The sequence below is a fragment of the Aptenodytes patagonicus genome, chromosome Z (assembly GCF_965638725.1).
Source record: "Aptenodytes patagonicus chromosome Z, bAptPat1.pri.cur, whole genome shotgun sequence".
NCBI classification, from domain to species: domain Eukaryota; kingdom Metazoa; phylum Chordata; class Aves; order Sphenisciformes; family Spheniscidae; genus Aptenodytes; species Aptenodytes patagonicus.
In genome coordinates, this window is record NC_134982.1 from 20,276,245 (window position 1) to 20,294,739 (window position 18,495).

General features: G+C 38.8%; 1 protein-coding gene across 1 annotated transcript in view; it reads right to left on the reverse strand.

Moving 5' to 3' along the window:
- Positions 1-18,495, reverse strand: part of LOC143172945 (chondroitin sulfate proteoglycan 4-like) — a 42,022-nt gene that overhangs the window by 7,884 nt on the left and 15,643 nt on the right. Inside the window, exons 4-8 of the mRNA XM_076362855.1 lie at positions 17,383-17,853; positions 16,360-16,536; positions 10,716-10,914; positions 7,023-7,154; positions 2,718-2,890 (exon numbers count right to left, since the gene is read on the reverse strand). Coding sequence (XP_076218970.1) covers positions 2,718-2,890; positions 7,023-7,154; positions 10,716-10,914; positions 16,360-16,536; positions 17,383-17,853 — 1,152 coding nt within the window. The remainder of the gene's footprint in view (positions 1-2,717; positions 2,891-7,022; positions 7,155-10,715; positions 10,915-16,359; positions 16,537-17,382; positions 17,854-18,495) is intronic.

The window sequence follows — 18,495 nt, forward strand, 5'->3', positions numbered from 1 at the left end:
TTCCCAGGCAACTACTGACATGGCTTGCATGTGTTAGTTTATAATTACCAAAAAGGTCCCTATCTGAGATGGTGCTGGTTCTAAGTTTACTACTTGTAACATACTCTACGCAGCTCGCAAACACCCTGAAGGAACTCATTAGCACACGTTCCCATCACATATGCTTGAAACATGTGAAAAAAGAAAACAAAAAAAACCCTCTGCTGCTATCATGGATGAAGCACTTTAGCACTACAGAATCTGAGCAGTGACCACAGAGCGTACTAATCCTGGAACTACTGCAACAGCCCCCACTGAGATCACTAGGGAAACAGGGCTTTCAGGGTCAGTTTTCTCAGCAGCCTCAAAACCATCCCATCTTATTGTCTAAAAAATTCAGACTGATGTGATAAAATCCTGTATGTACATCTTCAGGTTTATGCCTTCCCTATACTGATTTAATTCTTAATGGATACTATAGGACAAAACAAACAAAATTGATAATAAAAGGATATGTTGGTTCAGGATAACTTTCCAAAGCATGCCTCTTTGGATGGCAAAAAGAGGCATGCCACTTCTCCACTTTCAAGTTGGAGAAAGCAAATCTTTGTAACAAGAACAGGCACAATATGCATCCTTTAAATTCAGTGGTGTTTAGTATCAATCTTACTAGGGTTATCTTTTTTTTAATTGCAAGCTCATGCTAGTATCTGGACTAAGAAGAGAATGGAATTGGTGAGGATTTCTGTGTTTACCTCTGTAATGACTTTAAATATAATGAAGAAATTGTGGCTTGCTGCAAGACGAAAATACTTCTAAGACACCATAGAAAGTACTGACAGAGAAAAAAACCCAAACATCATGTTGAAAATGACTGTGTTATTCAAGTGTGTTTAATGCACAATTGATTTTCTTATATTGGCTGAACAACAAATGGCCATGAAAAAATTTCTTGGAATGCAACAGTGATTTCAATTATTTTTTTTTTCTTTGGCAACGAAGCAATAAACCACAGGGCATAGGGAAGAGTTCAGCACCACTGCAAAAGTGCTAACTGCTTTTATAAGCTAGCTGCATAGTACTTTTCAGAAGAGAAATTTCAAGTTCAATACAGAATGAAGTCAATGAAAACCCAAAGAACTAAACTCATGCAAAATATTTTCAATTCAAATCAGATTTACAAGCTTCTTATTACCAAACAGAAATTGAATGCCTTATTCTCCATTACATGGAGAATGTTTGTAATATCAATGTCATTTTGTCACTGATATTTAACTTCATATGGCTACAACACGCTAGACAGCAAAAGTTTATTTAGGATCTCTTTTCTCTCCCTTATACCTCATTCTCTACCAGAATAAATAGCAAGCTGGTTAGGATACCTTAATTCTACCTGCAATAAGTCACTTAGCTCTACTTGTTTGAAGTGAAAATGGCCAATACAAATACCTCCAACAGAGAAGAAAAGCATACACATTATTACAGCTCAAATCCTTACACAATTTACAAAGTTCAAAGGAAAGTTAGCTATACATTAGTAAGAACTAAAGCTATAGAGAATAAATGGCATGTTCTGACACAGCACTGTCTGACAAACATATGTGAAGATCATATCCACAGGCAAAAAGAGTAAAACCTCAAAACCTTAGCTGAAAGATTTTCTGTCTGACATGCTTAACTGTTTGATCTAATGCTCATAAATATCACACATTTTAGGAATAGAAAGGAACAATGTCATTATACAGTTCATATCCCTCATAATGTAAGACAATACTCAGCAACTATTGCAACAAGACCAATAACATAATGGGATTAGAATGTAGTTTTAAGAGAAACATTCTGTATTCATCTTGATTTATAAAATTCAGGTGGAGATTCATTCCACCACAGTCCTTGGTCAGGTTGTTTCAAAGCTCGATGATAACTAGTAAAAATGTCAACATTTTTCCCAGGTTTTACTGGTCAAGTTTCAATTTCTGGCCAATAGATTTTCTCATTCCTTCATACACTAAATCAAACAGCCACTTTTAAAATCTGTAAATGTAGATTAAGACCAAATTATCTCTTCATTTTTCCTCCAGCAAAATCAGGAGATTGAGCTCTTTTTATCTCCCCCGCTTAGATTTTCTGAGAATAACTTAACTGCACGCAGAGCACGCAGTTATATTCACATTCTGCACATAGACATAAGTAATTTCTTTTCAGCTGCAAAAGAATGTTTTCCATCAAGTTACATGAGCTGCCACATTTTAGTCATTCAACTATGAGACCCTGTATCACAGTTAAGATTCTTTAAACACTTACTATCACAGCCAATCAAGTCAATAAAAGTCCTCTTGGGGACACCCATGAGGACTGTGTACAGCTGAAATGAATCTGATACTTGGACTTTTCACAGAGCAAAAGGCTATTCCTTCTGCCAAAAACTAAAGGCTTCTAACCTCGGACTGCTGGTTAATGGCACCAGAACAGCTCTTCCTGAAACATACTGTTACAGGCAAACCCATGGAAATTGCCAAGACTCTGCTAGTATCCAAGCAGAGGGGAACAAAGGCTCCTCTTGCATTCATTACTAGATGCCAGATATTTAATGACACAGCAAATCTGGGCGATTGCACTGATGGGTCACATATGCCTGGTTACTTAACAGGTATAAATGGATCAAAGAACAAGCAACTGAGATGCCCTTTGAAGTAACAATCTACCCCTGAACTAGCTATTATAAAGTAAATACTTACCATAGACTGCGTAAAACTGAGGATTTCCTGAGTGGTATTATCAGAATTTACTCTGATCAGCCTTCCAAGTTTTGGGGAAGTAACAATCATAAAAGTTATAGTTCTGTTTCCTGCATTGGTCACATCATTGGTTACAGCTTTCAGATCATGTCGTGAAATAGGTTTCCTGGAACCTAAAAAATGTCAGTTATAAGTAACATATATTTGCAACAGCAATTTTTCCCAAAGGGTAAGTTTTGTATGCACAACTCACCCTCTCATCTAGGTATTCTACTTAGCATTTTAACAATGTTTTATAAGATCAGTAGCTTTACCCTTTTTCTATCTACCTTCTAGTTACAACTCTTCCACAGGTTTTTCAATCAAAAAGCCCATCAGTAAGATGTACTTTTCTTTTACAGAAATGAAAAAAGTGCTGCTCTCTTCAGCCCATGTAATCGCTAAATACTAGCTTCTGCAAAAACAACCCAAAGTAAGGAGTAGAACATGTACAAGAAGCCTTTTTCCTATATTATGTGTCTAGAACTGAATTCAAACTCCAGCTGAAGTCACCATTGTTAGTGTTTTTGGTAATCCCAGTTGCCCACAGAAGGCAGGGTGATTTGGCAGGAAGAAGCCTTAACACAGCAAAGGTTTTAGTGTACATGGAAACCAAAATCGATTATTACCAGAAGCTTGAACCACACTTTATCGATATGAAAGATTATTTTCATTAAATGAAATTAAAAAATAAATACTGAATTAAACAAATTAGGAAGAACATAACACAATAGAAATAACAGCCTGAACTGAAATAATGTACTATTAAGATGGATGGAGACTGAGGGGTAACAAAATCCTTTTAATACATAGCACCACACTAACCAATACCTTCTGGCTTAAATATTATAAAGATTATAAAGAGCTTTCTGGTATTCAGTCAAACCAAGACAATCTCTGACATAGCTGTGACAAAATCAAACCTAGTAATTTCCTAAAAGAAAAAAGAAGTTTTATTTGGCTCCTTTTTGATGCACTGTTTCATGTTATGCTCAGCAAACTAAAAATCTCATGTTTAATGATACTTTTGGAGGAGCAATAGATTCCCATAATCCTATTCCCCCTGCCCCCACTTCTGCCTCTGCTTTTACATTTTCTTTTTTTCTTGAGCAACGAGCTTTTATAGGTATCAATGCATAATTTCAGATACTAGCAGTACACTTGAAGTCTGAATTATCAATCCATCTTCAATAAAGCATAATGTTTATACAGGAATAACACAAAATAACACGTTCCTGCTATAATATTCAGAAGAAAAAACATGGTAAGCAAACTGAAAAATGGGGATGTTTTGCAAGACATTAGTAACATCAGGATTCTGCCTGTTTACATGAGGTTGTGCCCTGGTTCAAACTACATCTACTCTGAAACAGAGTTGTTATAATAACATGAGATACCTGGCTCTGCCTGTTTTCCCCTTCCCATGCCTCCCTGTCTCCATAATGCTTTGAAAAGTGAAGCAGTCCCTCAGGTCTAGAAAAATTCTCCCACACTGTATCTAATTCAAGAAGTCTCCCACCTCTTCCTCTCTCTTCCCTTTTTTGCGTGACAGGCAGAGCGAGAAGCACGCCCTTGTGTTGTGCGTACAGCAGATGTGGTCAGGAATGTACAACTGAGAGCAACAGTTAATCAGACCACATGTATCTGCAAACACAGTTATTTCTCAATAACCTCCTACTTATGCAAATCAGGCCTCATTGCCTTAACAGAGTAAGACAGACTAACTCTCAAACATGGTCACACTGTAGTGATATAAGTTACCACTCCAATTTTTCATAACCATACCAGGTTACTCCACCACCACCATCACAGTGCAGGGACATGGGGACAGAGGATGTGTGCCACAAAGTCCCCGTTTGTTCCTAATAGATCTGATCTCACTCACTGCACAGCACAGGCTGAAATACAGTCTAGGGCCACAGACAGTGTCTCTCATGCTTTCCTGTAAAATGGGATCCTCCCCCAAACATAACCTTCTTCACCCACTTCAGTCCTGAGACTTGAGAACCTTTTCCAGCACCCACAGTAGTTCTGCTCTGCTCTGACACCTCAAAAGGGAGAGGAAGGTTATTTGCCAGCCAACAGACTGGTGAAGAAAAGGGAAGTGAGAACACTGTCTGCTTGTTCCCAAACATGGGAGCAGACAGATCGCAAAACCAACCCAACCCAAACACAGGGGAAAGGAACAGATATAGGGGAGGAAGACACACAACAAGGATGGGTGATGCAGAGTAGGGCCAAGCTGATCCATACAAGTAGAATGCAACAGCATAAGGCCATTATCGGTACCTAATAATTTTGGTATCCATTTTTACTGCCAACATTTAAGATTTGGAAAGTGCTTCGGCATGAGCAGTCTGCCTATCACTGCTAAACAGTTATGAATCATCTCATCTACTGACTGCTTAGACAGCTCTGCTTCCGAATACCTACAAGTCAGGCTGCCTCTCCTTCTCAAAGAACAACTCGGCTCATTCCTTCTTTGAGCAATTTCTTCCCTGAAGAGAGCAAATCCTTGCATTGTAGATATCTAGCATACGTAAGAAAAAAACTCATATATCTAGCAGTCAATTTACTGAGCACACTGAGTAAAACAAGCTTCTGTTGAACAGAAAAAAATCCATAAATTGTATAAACAAATCTGGTATATCCAACACAAAAGAAGACAGCAGTACATGCTCTTACAACATTGCAGAACAATATGCTTGAGAGAATAGTTTATACACAGTCATGAAGACACGGCAAATTCTTCACGATATACTCAATTTTTACTTCCCTAGAGAGAAGATTCTTCAAGTTGTCTCAAAATTAACTTTTCCTGCAGTGCTATAAAATACAACAGGACACCTGCTATTGTTCTTATGTGTATTAACCATTTGGCACCATCATTGTTGTAATAATCATTTGATGATGAGCAAGTACAGCTGAAACCCATACAGCTCCAGAACGTCTTTAAAAAGTATCATAAAGAGAACAGGTGAAAAAGCTAGTAATACTTTTTAACACCAAAAAGGAATTTTGCTAACCCAAAGTAAGCGAGAATTTGGGGAAAACTGTAGGCTTAGATGAATACAGCTTGCAGTGCTGAAAGAAATATTCTATTTTGCAAACTGGAGAACTGATAGACAGTCTAGAGACTTTGCCCTCTATAGAAGTATCAGGCATACTTTTCTCACAATTATCTTTGGCTTAAGATAGAATTCCTGTAAATCCTGTGCCTGAGGAAACCTTACACACCAAAATCGCAGATTAATAAGCCTTGTAAGTGGATTAATGTGAATCCCATTTACATTGGCTGAATTAGAAGATCACGCTGCTACAATCTCATTTTTTGTTGCCTGTGTTTAAGTGGCTTTTTTTGCAAACCTTTGTTTATGCAGCTTATATTCAGGAAGTTTAAGAAACTAAAGTGCTCCTCTTCTGTATCAAATTAATAAATCAAGGTACAGATTAATACCTATAGAGCTTTACCAATTCTCAATCTCCCTCTGGCTGTACAGATCGTGTTCAGAGCAAAAATAAGGTAGGACAAACAAAAGTGTGATGCAAGACATTGCTGAGAGAAGTCTAATCTTCATTTCTGCTTTAATCCTGCAATTAATGTTAGATTACTAACTCAATGAGGGCTTACTCTTGCCAATGCAAAGCAGTAAATGTCTCTGGTAAGACTCTCTTAACACATCCACTCCTGCAGGAGTAGGATTTCATTAAAAAAATACTCAGCTGCTGATCCAACTAATTCCAAATGCACAAATACAAATCAAAGTTTTCAGTCCTTCTGATTCATCAGTGAGTCTGTACTGCTCTCCATAACTCAGCTCAAACAAGAAGAACGTGAACTAGCAGTCTGGCAAGCTTACATGTGCTATTCAGAATCCTACGGACACAAGCTTCACTCTGCTTTTACCAGGCAAAATCACAACCAGCTAAGACACCTCTAAATATATGACTATAACAGAGCTTTTAAACAAATCTGAATGGGGAATGTTCAGAGCTTAGGCAGACAGTGTTATTGTCACACTGTGCTTATATATTTCACTGCCAATTTCCATGACCCCAAGCACATGCGCATACCAAAAAGTTACAGACTATGAAACAAGAGAGCAATATGTTGTTTGAGAAAACATAACTGTTCTTTTAAAAATCAGAGATAGATGTTCCCAGGTACAGTTTTCTATAGTTTAGCCAGATAGCTATCTGACAAATAACCATATATTATGCAATTTTTTCAAGTGGACGAAATCATGATAATCTTTAAAAACAGACCTGGAAAGACTCCGAGTCCTTTGTTCACTTCAAGGCTAATGATTAGCGTCCGAGCTGTGATGCTAAAAATCTGTCGAGGTGCAAAGTTCAAACCATCTGTTACCTGAAAGTTGAAGCCTCCAGACATTGCTCCTGTAGAAAACAAAACCATAAATTTATTCTTGTATTATTCTATTTATCATCCAAAACATAGAAACATACACTGGACACCTTTTGCTCTTGGCTACAGTGAAATATATCCAAAGTCATTCTGAAGCAATTTTTGATCAGTACCTTTGTATCTTAATTAGAATTAAATAAATTAATAATGCAGAGAACACCTTCCCAAGGAAGAACTACTGGCTGTTGCTTACACTGAAGGCCAGACATCCCTTAGATGTAAATCAACAGAGTGCCCCTTCCTTCCTTTCTTCACTGACCCCAGTGGAGCTGAAACAAAGTTAAACTTGGGGAGACAATGACTCCCAAATTTCCTGGTTCTCTTCTATCTTAGGAGGGACCAAAGCACCTAAGTAGTCACATTTTGGCAAAGAAGGAATCTGGGGAGAAAACCAACTAGAATGTTCTTTCACTTTGATTTACATTTAAAGGACTGAATCAACTCTCTGGTTGTTTCCTTTGCCTCTTCACTCCACTTCAGTTTTGCTGAAGAGCGTATGTTGTCACAGCTTAAACTATTTCAAAGGTTATGTGTACTTATAATAAACGAACATTTTTTTTCTTTAATCTTAGGACCTATATGCACTTTGGCACAAGTGATAGCGAAATACCTCCAGGAGTCTGAGTGGATTCCTGTAAAAATACATCTCTCAAAACTGACTTACTGACGTGTACAGAGCTTCCTAAATCTTGCTTTAAGTAGAGGTTCCCCAGATTGTTTAATTAGGTAGAAAGAGAGAATGAAAAATTGAAACATTAACTGTTGCAAACAGTTACCATTGCTCTTCTACTTGCTTTGCCCAATTTAGCCATGAAATGCTGCTACATGAATACATATCCTGAAAGTGAGAGGGTGCCGTGTACTTTCACTTAAAGATCAGCACTCCTTGCCTAACTATAAATTAACATATCAGAAGAATCAAATGTGGGTTCTGAGATAACAGTTAACAGCTACCCTAGGCAATGCTCTTATATCCAGCCAGGCGCTGAAGCAGCTCTGGAAGATCAGGTCATTTTGTTTTTATTTTAAAAGCTTCTATTCTCTGATGTTTTCTCTTGATAAAAATGCACAAGTAGTTGCACATTTAAAAAAGGCATTGAAGAGTCTACTACTTGCCTCAGCTTGGGGAAAAAAGGCTTACTTAGCCTCACTTGCTTTTTTGGCTAATGCAGCTCAACTGCCCGATTGACACCGACATTTTGTCATTGGCAGAGTCAGAAACTGAACTAAATCCTGAAGTGCTGCTTGGGTGGAGCATGTATTATTTTATCGCAATTAATTTTTAAAGGCATATCTGATCAGAGGTGACAAAAAAGACACCAGAAAGAGGACTGTAAAAACTGCACTGAAAAGACACAGAGACTTCAGAACCAACAGGAGTTCAATTCAGTACTGCCCTAAGAAAAACACTGGCAGGGTTTAAGGGCAGACCCCATACTGCGAAAACGGGATGGGAGCACCCTGGAGTGACACGAGGGTGGAAAAGGGAAGGAATTCTCACACTGAAAGAGGAGTACAGAAAAGGAAAGGTATGTTCTGGTTCTGCATTTATGCTGGTGACAGAACAATCAGGGATTACAGAGGAAACAAACACAAAATTTAAGGGGGAAACATGAGAACAAAGACGGAGATTTGCAACTTACAGCACAGAACAAGCAGCATTAATGTAACTCGCAAGACTGAGTAAAGATGAAGGGAAAATTTTATTAAGTCTGATGTTAGAGCATAAAAGCAAAGTACGGTAGTACTTTCTTTGCCAGTACAAAAGATTCTGAGGATGAAGAGTCACTGCCATGTACAGATCTGTGGTGCCATGAGGAGCAGCCAGGGGATGGAAGAGCTGCCTTAGCCAAGAAGATGCTGCTCTTCCCCTTGGAAAGGGTTAGAGTGAGTAGGAAGAGTAGGCACCAGGCTGTGGAGAACATGAAGTGGGGGTACTTCCCAGGAGGAGCCAAAGAAGCTAGCACACACTAGAAGACTGAAGACGAGGGGCAGAGCAGCTGAAGAGAAGAGGAGTAAAAAGCTGAATGACAGCGACCAGATAAGGAAAGGCCCCAGGACAAGGCTGGGAGGGAGATGAGAGTAAGAAGTACACTTCTAGCAACAGTCCAAGATGAAAGAGGAAAGAAAATCACAGACTGAGAAAGGAAAAGAAGCAAAATGTCCAAAGTACTTTCTGAAACACTGGAAGCCATGAGGCTGAGCGGATGGCAGAGCCAGAGCAGCTGCAAGAGCTGACACATGACCTGGGCAATTTTACATTTCAAATTTACTGTACAACCCACACTCTCACTCACTGGAAAATGAAATTTGCTGTTCTTTTTACTTTTATTAATCAAGATTCACTTCCTAAGGCTACAGATGTGCATTTGCCCTTTCTGGAACACAGAGTGGATTCATTTCCTCACACTGAGACTACCATCGTCCTACCACCATAGGGGTTTTTACACGTCAGTCTCCCTCGGAACAATTTAAACAGCGTGGCTCACTTTTGCCATGCTCTTGACCTTTCATTTCCTGACCAAATTATTTGAGCAGGATACTTAGAGCTCCCCAGTAGCTGCTTGTAAAGCAATTTCAGCAACACATATGCACTCTGCAAGACAGCGCATCAGAAGTCAGAGCACTTTAACCTGCACCAAGCCTCATGAAGACACAGCACAGATCTGGAGCGACTGCTGCACCCAAGGGAGCACTGGAAATAATCCCAGTCTGCCTCAGGGTTGACAAGAGAGTGCTGTACCTCTTCCATCTCCTTCCCCAAAACTGGTTTATTCCTTCTTTAGCACCTCCTTTCTTCTTTCAGCTGAGGTAACATGATAATAGAGCTGGAGCAGGAGAAAAGCAGCTGTTGCCCTGTAAAAGCCCCACCTCTTCCGCTGGCTGGAACCCTGCTGGGATCTTCATTCCTGTGGCTTCCCAGCACTGCCACTCAAGGATGCATGAAGCTGCCCTGACTTCTTTTTTTATTGCCCACACATTCTCTCTGTAGCAGCAGCACAAATAACCCAATCTCTAGCTCTGGCCACTGGCAGAAAAAAGTCAATGGTTAAAGCTGAATTCCTTCACAGCCTGAAAGAGAGGTTGACATCACCCAAATGACCCATAACTTCATTGCCCAGAGCTGCTCAGGAACACAACTACACTGTGGCAGATATCTGAGAGACTGTTGGTCCATGAATAGCTCTGCACTGTAGCAAGACAGAAAGGCTTCAGGAGATTCTCAATTACAAAGGTCAAAAAAATGCATTTCATATTTCTGAAAGCTGCAAGGCAACGTTCCCCTACTGCAAACCTGCATTCAGAAAGAAGGCTGCTACCAAATAAACCACTAATACACCAAGGTTTCTTGGTGAGCACACATTTAAGTAGTCATCAGACCCTTTCCTGTTTAGTTTGTGAGATCATGTATCACATAACCGGTGCTCTGAGATTTTTGTGACATGACAAGATCTTCAAAGGATTACAAACACAAATATACTGAATAGGAGCAGTATTTTGGTAACAGAGGTGGTATTTTTGAAACCACATACCATTGTGTACAAATACCAGTTGCCCTTCAATTATATGAGCCTGGGTAAAACTAAGGATGCTCTTGTTTGGAAATGACTTCAGAGCCAAGTGCCCATTGCTAGGTGGAGTAATGGAATATATCAGTTCTGATGGTGAGGAGTCCTTGTCTTCTGCACAGAGGTCATCAATAGTTATTTCTGTGACTGAACCCACCCAGACCTAGAAAAGCAAAAATAAAAAAAAAATAGTAATAATAAAGAAAATGCATACAAAAGAAATCAGGGGGGAAAAAACCTTCAAAGAAAAAGAATAAAGATTTGTGCTGTGCAACATTAGCAGCTATGACAGGTTTCCTTACTGTTCATCCAAATCTCTGATCATCGACCAGAATAGTTAATATTGGCAAATGGTTTTCAAAAAACAAGACCACAAAATAATACAAGAAAACAGGCCCTACACCGAGTTTTAGACAGCTGCAGCATGAGTGCTCTATTTGTCAGGCACTATCCAAACTCTTACAAACATAACAAAATTGTATTTTGATAACTGAGTCAAGGAGCTCCTTTCCAACACATACACATGAACACTAGTGTCATGTACTTCACAGCAGGAAAGTATTCAATATGCTCTACTTTCACCAGCAGAAAAGAAAAAAGAAAAACAGCCTGGGGACAGCAAAATCTCTAATACAAAAGGAACACTTCTTGTAGCTGCATTATTTCCTTCTAACAACATGCACTAAAGGCCCTTTTTTAGTGCACCAAATAACCCACAGAGGTGCTCTGTCCAGTGGGAGATGAAGGAATCAACACCTCCAACAGCTGCTTAGCACTTTGTAAGGTCATGCTTCCAGACAAATTAGCTAACTAGTATTTGGAAAGATGTTATAAAACCCATGACTTAATTCTAGTAAATCTAAATGCTTTTGGTTTTTTTAGCTTAAGATATGCACAAACTGCAAGATCCTTCTTTCAAGCAGAAAGGACTGCTATCTGAGCTTCATCCATACCTCACTGGATAATTTCTTGTTTGGAAACAATAAGCAACAGCCCATTTTACTCTTCATCTTTGCTGTATTTATTTGGAATTACAGACAGCACTAACAAAGAACAATACATATTTATCTCAACATGAAATTAAATTCCTAAATATTCAATATATCAATACCAATTCTTTCCATGCAGAGTTTATATAGCGTACAATCTTAAGAGCCTGAGCCTTTAAAAATCTCAGCTTGAGCTTCAAAATGCATACTGCATCGTCCCTTCCAGTCCTCCTAGGGTCTTAGTACACATAACAAATATCTGGTAAGAACATCATACCAAATGGTTGAAGAGGAAACGTGATCCTTGACAAAGGGCATTTTACCTCCACCAAAAACAAAAAATCAGCAATCACAGATTTTTCTCTAAGTATTAATTTTACTTTTTAATAAAAACCATGGAAGAAAACCTTTTAAAGCCACTGGGATTTTTGCCATGACGTTTCAAAAGAGGAAAGATTTCAGACTATATTGTGTCACAAAATACGTGCCATGGAAAAAGAGATACTAAAATGAAATTATATGTGTTTTCTAATTAGAAAAAAAGTTTGATAAAGAAGTTGTGTTACATTTTATAATAGAAAATATCTTGCAACCAGGAAATAACTATTTTCTCCTTCGAAATATGTATTTCTCTGTAATGTAATTACTATTATCAAAGTTCGATAAAAGACACCACCTGTGAAAACACAGGATGGTAACTAATAGCAAAGGCTGACTTACTGAGCGGCACCAAATAAGCACATCAGTGTCAGTGGTTTTGTACTGAGATCCTTTAAGTCATCTCAGTAGCACTTAATTCAGATTATTCTACACAGAAAATAAAAGGCCACATACAGAATATGCAAAAACATAAGAAAGGACTATGCAAACATGTTATTACAAATGACTCATTAAATGTCCAAAAGTTTCAAAATTTTTTCTCTTACTGAAGGAAAAAATGAGCTTTTTTTCTATAAAGCCAGTGTTTTTCTGTTGTTCCAGCACACTAACACACAATGCTTTTTAAAGTATTATACATGCTGAGGTGCTCCATGACCTGCAACACAATCCTTGAGGAATGAAAGGAGATCCAAGAGCTGAGAAGGGCTGTAGGGAAGCGGACACTCAGAATACTGCAAATACTGTACAAGTGGCTTATTTTCCACATCTGGGATGAAGTCCTCCTTGAAGAGCACCATGAAAACTGTATCTGAATTTCCAGGATGTAGCATTACACTAATTTTGCATGTGCCTAACACATTCCACAAGCATGGTCCAAAAAAAGGTTCATGACCCTGCCCACTGGGAAATAATCCATTCTGCTCTACTTACAGCATTCAGCTTACCAGTATGTAGCAACATATCCTACCAGACACTCTATATTCACAGCCATTTTAACACTCTGGTAAGTGAGCAATTTAAAGAAAAAAAAATTTCAGTGTTTTAATTTGGTTTTAAAAAAAAAATCTAATTTAGGAAAATACGGCCCTCTTGTGGCAACAGGAGGATACAGTCATTTCACAGCATCGCTACCCGTAAATATATTTAAACACGGCAAATAGTGCCAGGATAGTGATATTCTTAAAAATATCCTATTTCTCTTCCCCATTCCCACCCCAGAAAAAAAAAATGGCTGTAGAAGCTGTGGAAATTTTAGGAAATTATACCTAAAATGCTCTACAGTTTCTAAATAAATGTATCGCTCATGCATTTACTGTTCTAATGGAAAGGCTTTAAATTAAATGCAAGGATTACTAGCATATATTACAGAAGCTCTCAGGACAGTAGAATTTTCTGTATCTCATAAGTTATGTTAATGTAAATACTTCAGCATGTCATAAATTCACAGCCAAAAAAAAAAAAAAGAAAAATCCAAACCCCTAAAAACTTCACTTACTTTCACTTCCTAGAGAAAAATCAGAAACAACTCCCAAAATGTTTGGCTGTTTGTCCTCGTGAAACTCATCCCATGGTGTTCATAACCTTGATGGTGTTCATAACTTTGATAACAACAGACAAGGTTGTTTGAAGAAGGGATGTTATGGATGCCTCAGAACTGAGGGAGCTAGAGTTGAAGGACTCGTTCAGCATGTGTGCTCATGTTCAGCAGTTTCTTGCATTTGGCCAGAAGCCCCGTGACAAAGGCCAAAATTAACTTTCATATATCCATGCCAACACCACTGGCCACGTAATGCAGCTCTTCACAGAAGCTATTTCTCAACAGTAAATGCCAAAAGCTAACCTATTTTTTAACTGTTCAGCAGTTCTTTCTAACTCTTTATATAGAGATCTGCAAAATTTCTGAGGTGCTAAACTTCAGTCAATTCAAATGGTCCTACTGGACCTCAGTTTTCACAGTACTGGTCCCTCATTTTATACTTTTTGTACATTTCCAACCTTTCAAAAAATGTAAGAGCTACTGCCTTTTTAAAAGCAACACACAGTTTATTACTCAACATTCATCACGAACAATGTCCTTGAGGAGCAGAGACTGCTTGGCTAGAACATGGGGCCAGCAAGTATCACCCTACACAGGAATGCCCAGCTCATCTCAATATTTAGGAGGACTAAGAAAAATCCATTTCCTCCCACCTACTTGGGATGTGCAAGTATGCTTTGACAAGGATCATCTCAGTGTATTCCTCCCAGCATATAACTCGACCGCCAGCTTCGTTTTAGTCTGCACATGAATCCAACATACATGTGCATATTAATGAAAAAAATAAAGGTTATTTCTCAGCAATAGCTTATGCATGACCAGCAAAACCACCGGCACAAAGGCAGCATCTTAGTTCTGGGTATGCAAACTGCCTCCCCAGCAGAGAGGACGAACTTTGGCTAGGTTAAGCTGTGTTATCATTGTACTTGGGAAGCCTAGACTTACAGATATTTTTAGAAAAATCCATATGTTGTACTGCAGTGCACTGCATGGCCTCAGTTCTGATAACAGATTGCAGTTCAATGCCAGCAATGCACCAGAAGGGAGACACAGAAAAACTTCTGACTGGACATATATCCCTCTCATCTGTGACTAGACAAACATTACTGCGTGCTGTGCTGATGCCTGTAGAGTACCACTGTAATTACTTTAACCAGGGAAGGTTTTACTCTGTACCACCCAAACACTTGTGAAGTGTGTCTGCCCTTCTACCAGCAGTCTCTGCACGGCTCAGGGTGTCTTGTGCTGTGGGCGTCTGCAGATTATCACAGATTACCTACTGTAACTGCAAAGTTGCACAATACTAGCACTATTGCTGTTTAAAAATTATGTCTTTTCTCATGTAAAAAGGCTAAATACACAACACAAGGTTATGATCATCTTTACAGTAATCCATTCTCCCTCTACAACACACAACTAAATATGTAAAATTAAATGCATGTTTTAGGTGCCACCAATTTGTAAACTGGGGATGATGTAGCCTCAGAATACCCTGCTTAGCTTCTTTCAAACCTATTCCTAAATACCTTCTCTGTCTTGATGCCTCTCATCTGGTTTACTGTGACCGCAGGTTCATTAGCTAACCCATATCCGTTTCATTCTGCTTTTCAGAGTCACCTAATTTGTTTTTACTCATCAGATCTCAGATTGGAAGCCTTTACACATGGGGGCTTTTTGGTTTACATGGGCACAATGTCCACAATAAACTGGTTCTGGTTATTGAGTGCTATTATAAAACAAACAAATAAGAAGATTATAAATAAATAAATAAATAAATCTGAAAAAGCACTGAAACTGAAATGACAATAGTGACTTTTTTCGAAGATCGTAAGATTAAAAAGCCAGCTATGGTTATTAAGAGCAAAAGGTAGCATCTTTTAAAATTTTCTTCAGGAATTTTGGGGGGGGTGGAGTTAGAAACAAGCTAGGACGTCCCTTTTTTAGCTCACAGTGTCACACAGTAACAGCTTCAGTATCTGCACTAGTATTTTGAGGACCTCTAACAGACCGGATTTTCACAGATTGTGTTGTATTATTCTTATCAGGAACTTTTAAAGAAGGGAACATTCCTGTTTTGTACCAGAAATACCCAACACATAGTCAATTCTCTAATGAAGTGCCAGTGAGAATGCTGCTCTCTTCTTTTGTCCTGTCCCACTGGGGATCCGGAGAGGAGCAGGCAGCAGACCTCAGCAGGTCTGACCCTTCGGTACACTTAATGGCAAGAGGCACAGGGTCTGAAGGCTGTGCAAAGACAACAGTGAGATGTTTGCACCCTCATCATCACCACTCTTGGTACTTTTCTAAGATACGTTGTTCATTAACAGCCCTCAAGACACCCTAGCAGACAACACTAAAACACAACAATGATCCAGGTGCAAGCCATCCCACCCCACAAGCCCGATGTCAGTCCAAGAGACTTCATGTATCTTTAAGATTAAAAGAAAGCTCAGTCAGCCTTCTAGATAAACTTTACATTACAACAGCAGAAAATGTTCTTCATGATGACCAGAATCTCCCTAAATACACATTACTCATGTACTGCCTCCCTTCATTAACACTAATTTGTTTAAACCCCAGGACCACCATTTATTATATTGACTATGCCACCAGATACAAACCTAATACTCTGTTAATGAAGGTGCATTAAATGGTATCAGTTAGAAATAATTTTAACATTTCAAAATGTTGACAAACATACCTGAAGAATTCTGTTAACTTTTATAACTGGAGCTTCATCATTTACTGCAGTAACTGTTACAAATACAGTTTGGGGCAAGCTTTGTTTCCACAATTCTGTGTTATTTACTATCACAGTAAAACTGTCCATCAGTTCCTCGCTGTCATCATGAACATAGTAGATTAATCCTTGTTCCACCTGAAAAATACGACAACCTGAAAAATTAAAGAGGCTAAAACAAAATTAATGCCACATTAGAAAAGCAAAAATATTCAAGTCTAGTCAGGCCCCTCTGTATTACTGCCTCAACTTTCTATGAGTTCGAAGACTTTATTTATGCTCATATTTCATCTGTACCTCTATCTTTGTTCTGTCCACAACAGCAAATTTTACAGCTCATCTGTCCATTCCTCTAGCCAGAGTATCTTAACTTGCCAGTCTTGGCAGTCCCCCTTCCCCTGAAGGGAAAATGGAAAATCTAATACCACTATATTCACCACAATGTTTCCTGGAATCTATAAACTGAACATAGTATTAGTAGATGGTGACTTATGATAGTTTTGCTTCTTAGAGCTAAAAGACTGAAAATTAGCTTATTATGCATATACTGGCTCTCTGTGAGCAAAGACATGACCTAAAAAAAATTTTTTTTTCCACTTTCCTCCTTGTTCAATCTACACACCATTTCCTCTGGTCTTTTCAAAATGTACCCACAGTCTGTCTGTCTTAAGTTTCCAGAGTATCAACAACTCTGCCTGAGTATGACTGGCCCATCAGTCTACTGTGATTATAGCACACTAATCTGTGTGACCAGTGGCTCACAAGAAAGTGATGTGGTTCACCCCAACAATGAGGCACCCTCCCTTCCCACCCCAAAGAACCAGCTAGCAACTGCAGAAAGATCTTCGGTACAAGGCCCAAATAAAGCTCAAACTCGTGCATCTTACCACCTCCCACCAAATCATCTCACTACAGGCAAAAATTGGCTTTTAGCAATACAAAGAATTAATCATGACTACAGCAAAGCAGATCTAAATGCATTACCTGTTTTCTGGTAAATGTGGTTAACCTTATTCCAGGAACATGAGAGTTTTCAACATACCCATGTTTTGGCGGCTCCATTAAAATAAATTCACAGCTGAGTCCTGCAAAGTGTCTACTAGAAATTTTTAGATAGTCTTCCACCAGGACTTTCGAGCCCCCTTCAATTACTGTGAAGTTCTGTACTTCAAGGGGAATCATTCTGGGGATGATGTCTACAGAGATGTCTATTCCACTCACTGTTCGGACACCGTTGCTCACATCCAGAGAAAAACAGTCATCTAGCTGGTCAGAAACTGTCTGCACGTACTGAACTTTGCCCTCATCAACATCTTGCTGTGTGAAGCTCAAAACTGGCCTTTGGTCAGCACCAAAGTAACTTTCTTCTGAGGAAAACTTCCGAATGTATCCATGTACTGGAAGCTGTCTTACTGTGAACACAATCTCTGATGGAGAACTGTTTTCATGAACGACCTTAAATTTAAAAACATACCCCAAAATTATTTAAACAGAAATGGGGGACATTCTTTAGTTCTCTTCTGAATTTTTCACTTTTAACCCTTGGTTTGCCTGCCTAATTAATTGGCATTCCTTGTTTGGGTTACATGGTATATCTGCAAATTTCTAATACAATACAGTAATACCTTAAGTAGACTTGTTAAATAACGTGGCATGGGAGTGTTTTGTAGCCCCAAATTTGTAAATTTTGAAAAGGAACACACTGCGGAATTAACTAATAGCCTAAGCACTGCAGACCCCTGCCTGAAACAAGGATTTCAGCAGCACAGCCATGTGCTGCCAGAGCCCCCTCGTGGTGGTTACTGAAGGGCTACGCACAAGCAATGGGGAGGAAAATATTAACCAAAGGGAAACGACCTCAGGTTTGTGACGATGTTTTTAAAATTTTGGATGCAATCCTCAGACAGTGTTAATTGGGCTAGCTCCAAACTGAATGAAACAAAACCCTTTCTTCCTTGGCATTTCCCACCAGCTCAACTAAGAATGATACATGAACGTTAACTACAAACAATTGTAATAGCTAAAACAAATATACAAGTGCAGCATCTCCAAATCTTAACTTTCTCAAGCACCTATATGTAACAGAGTCAAAGACTA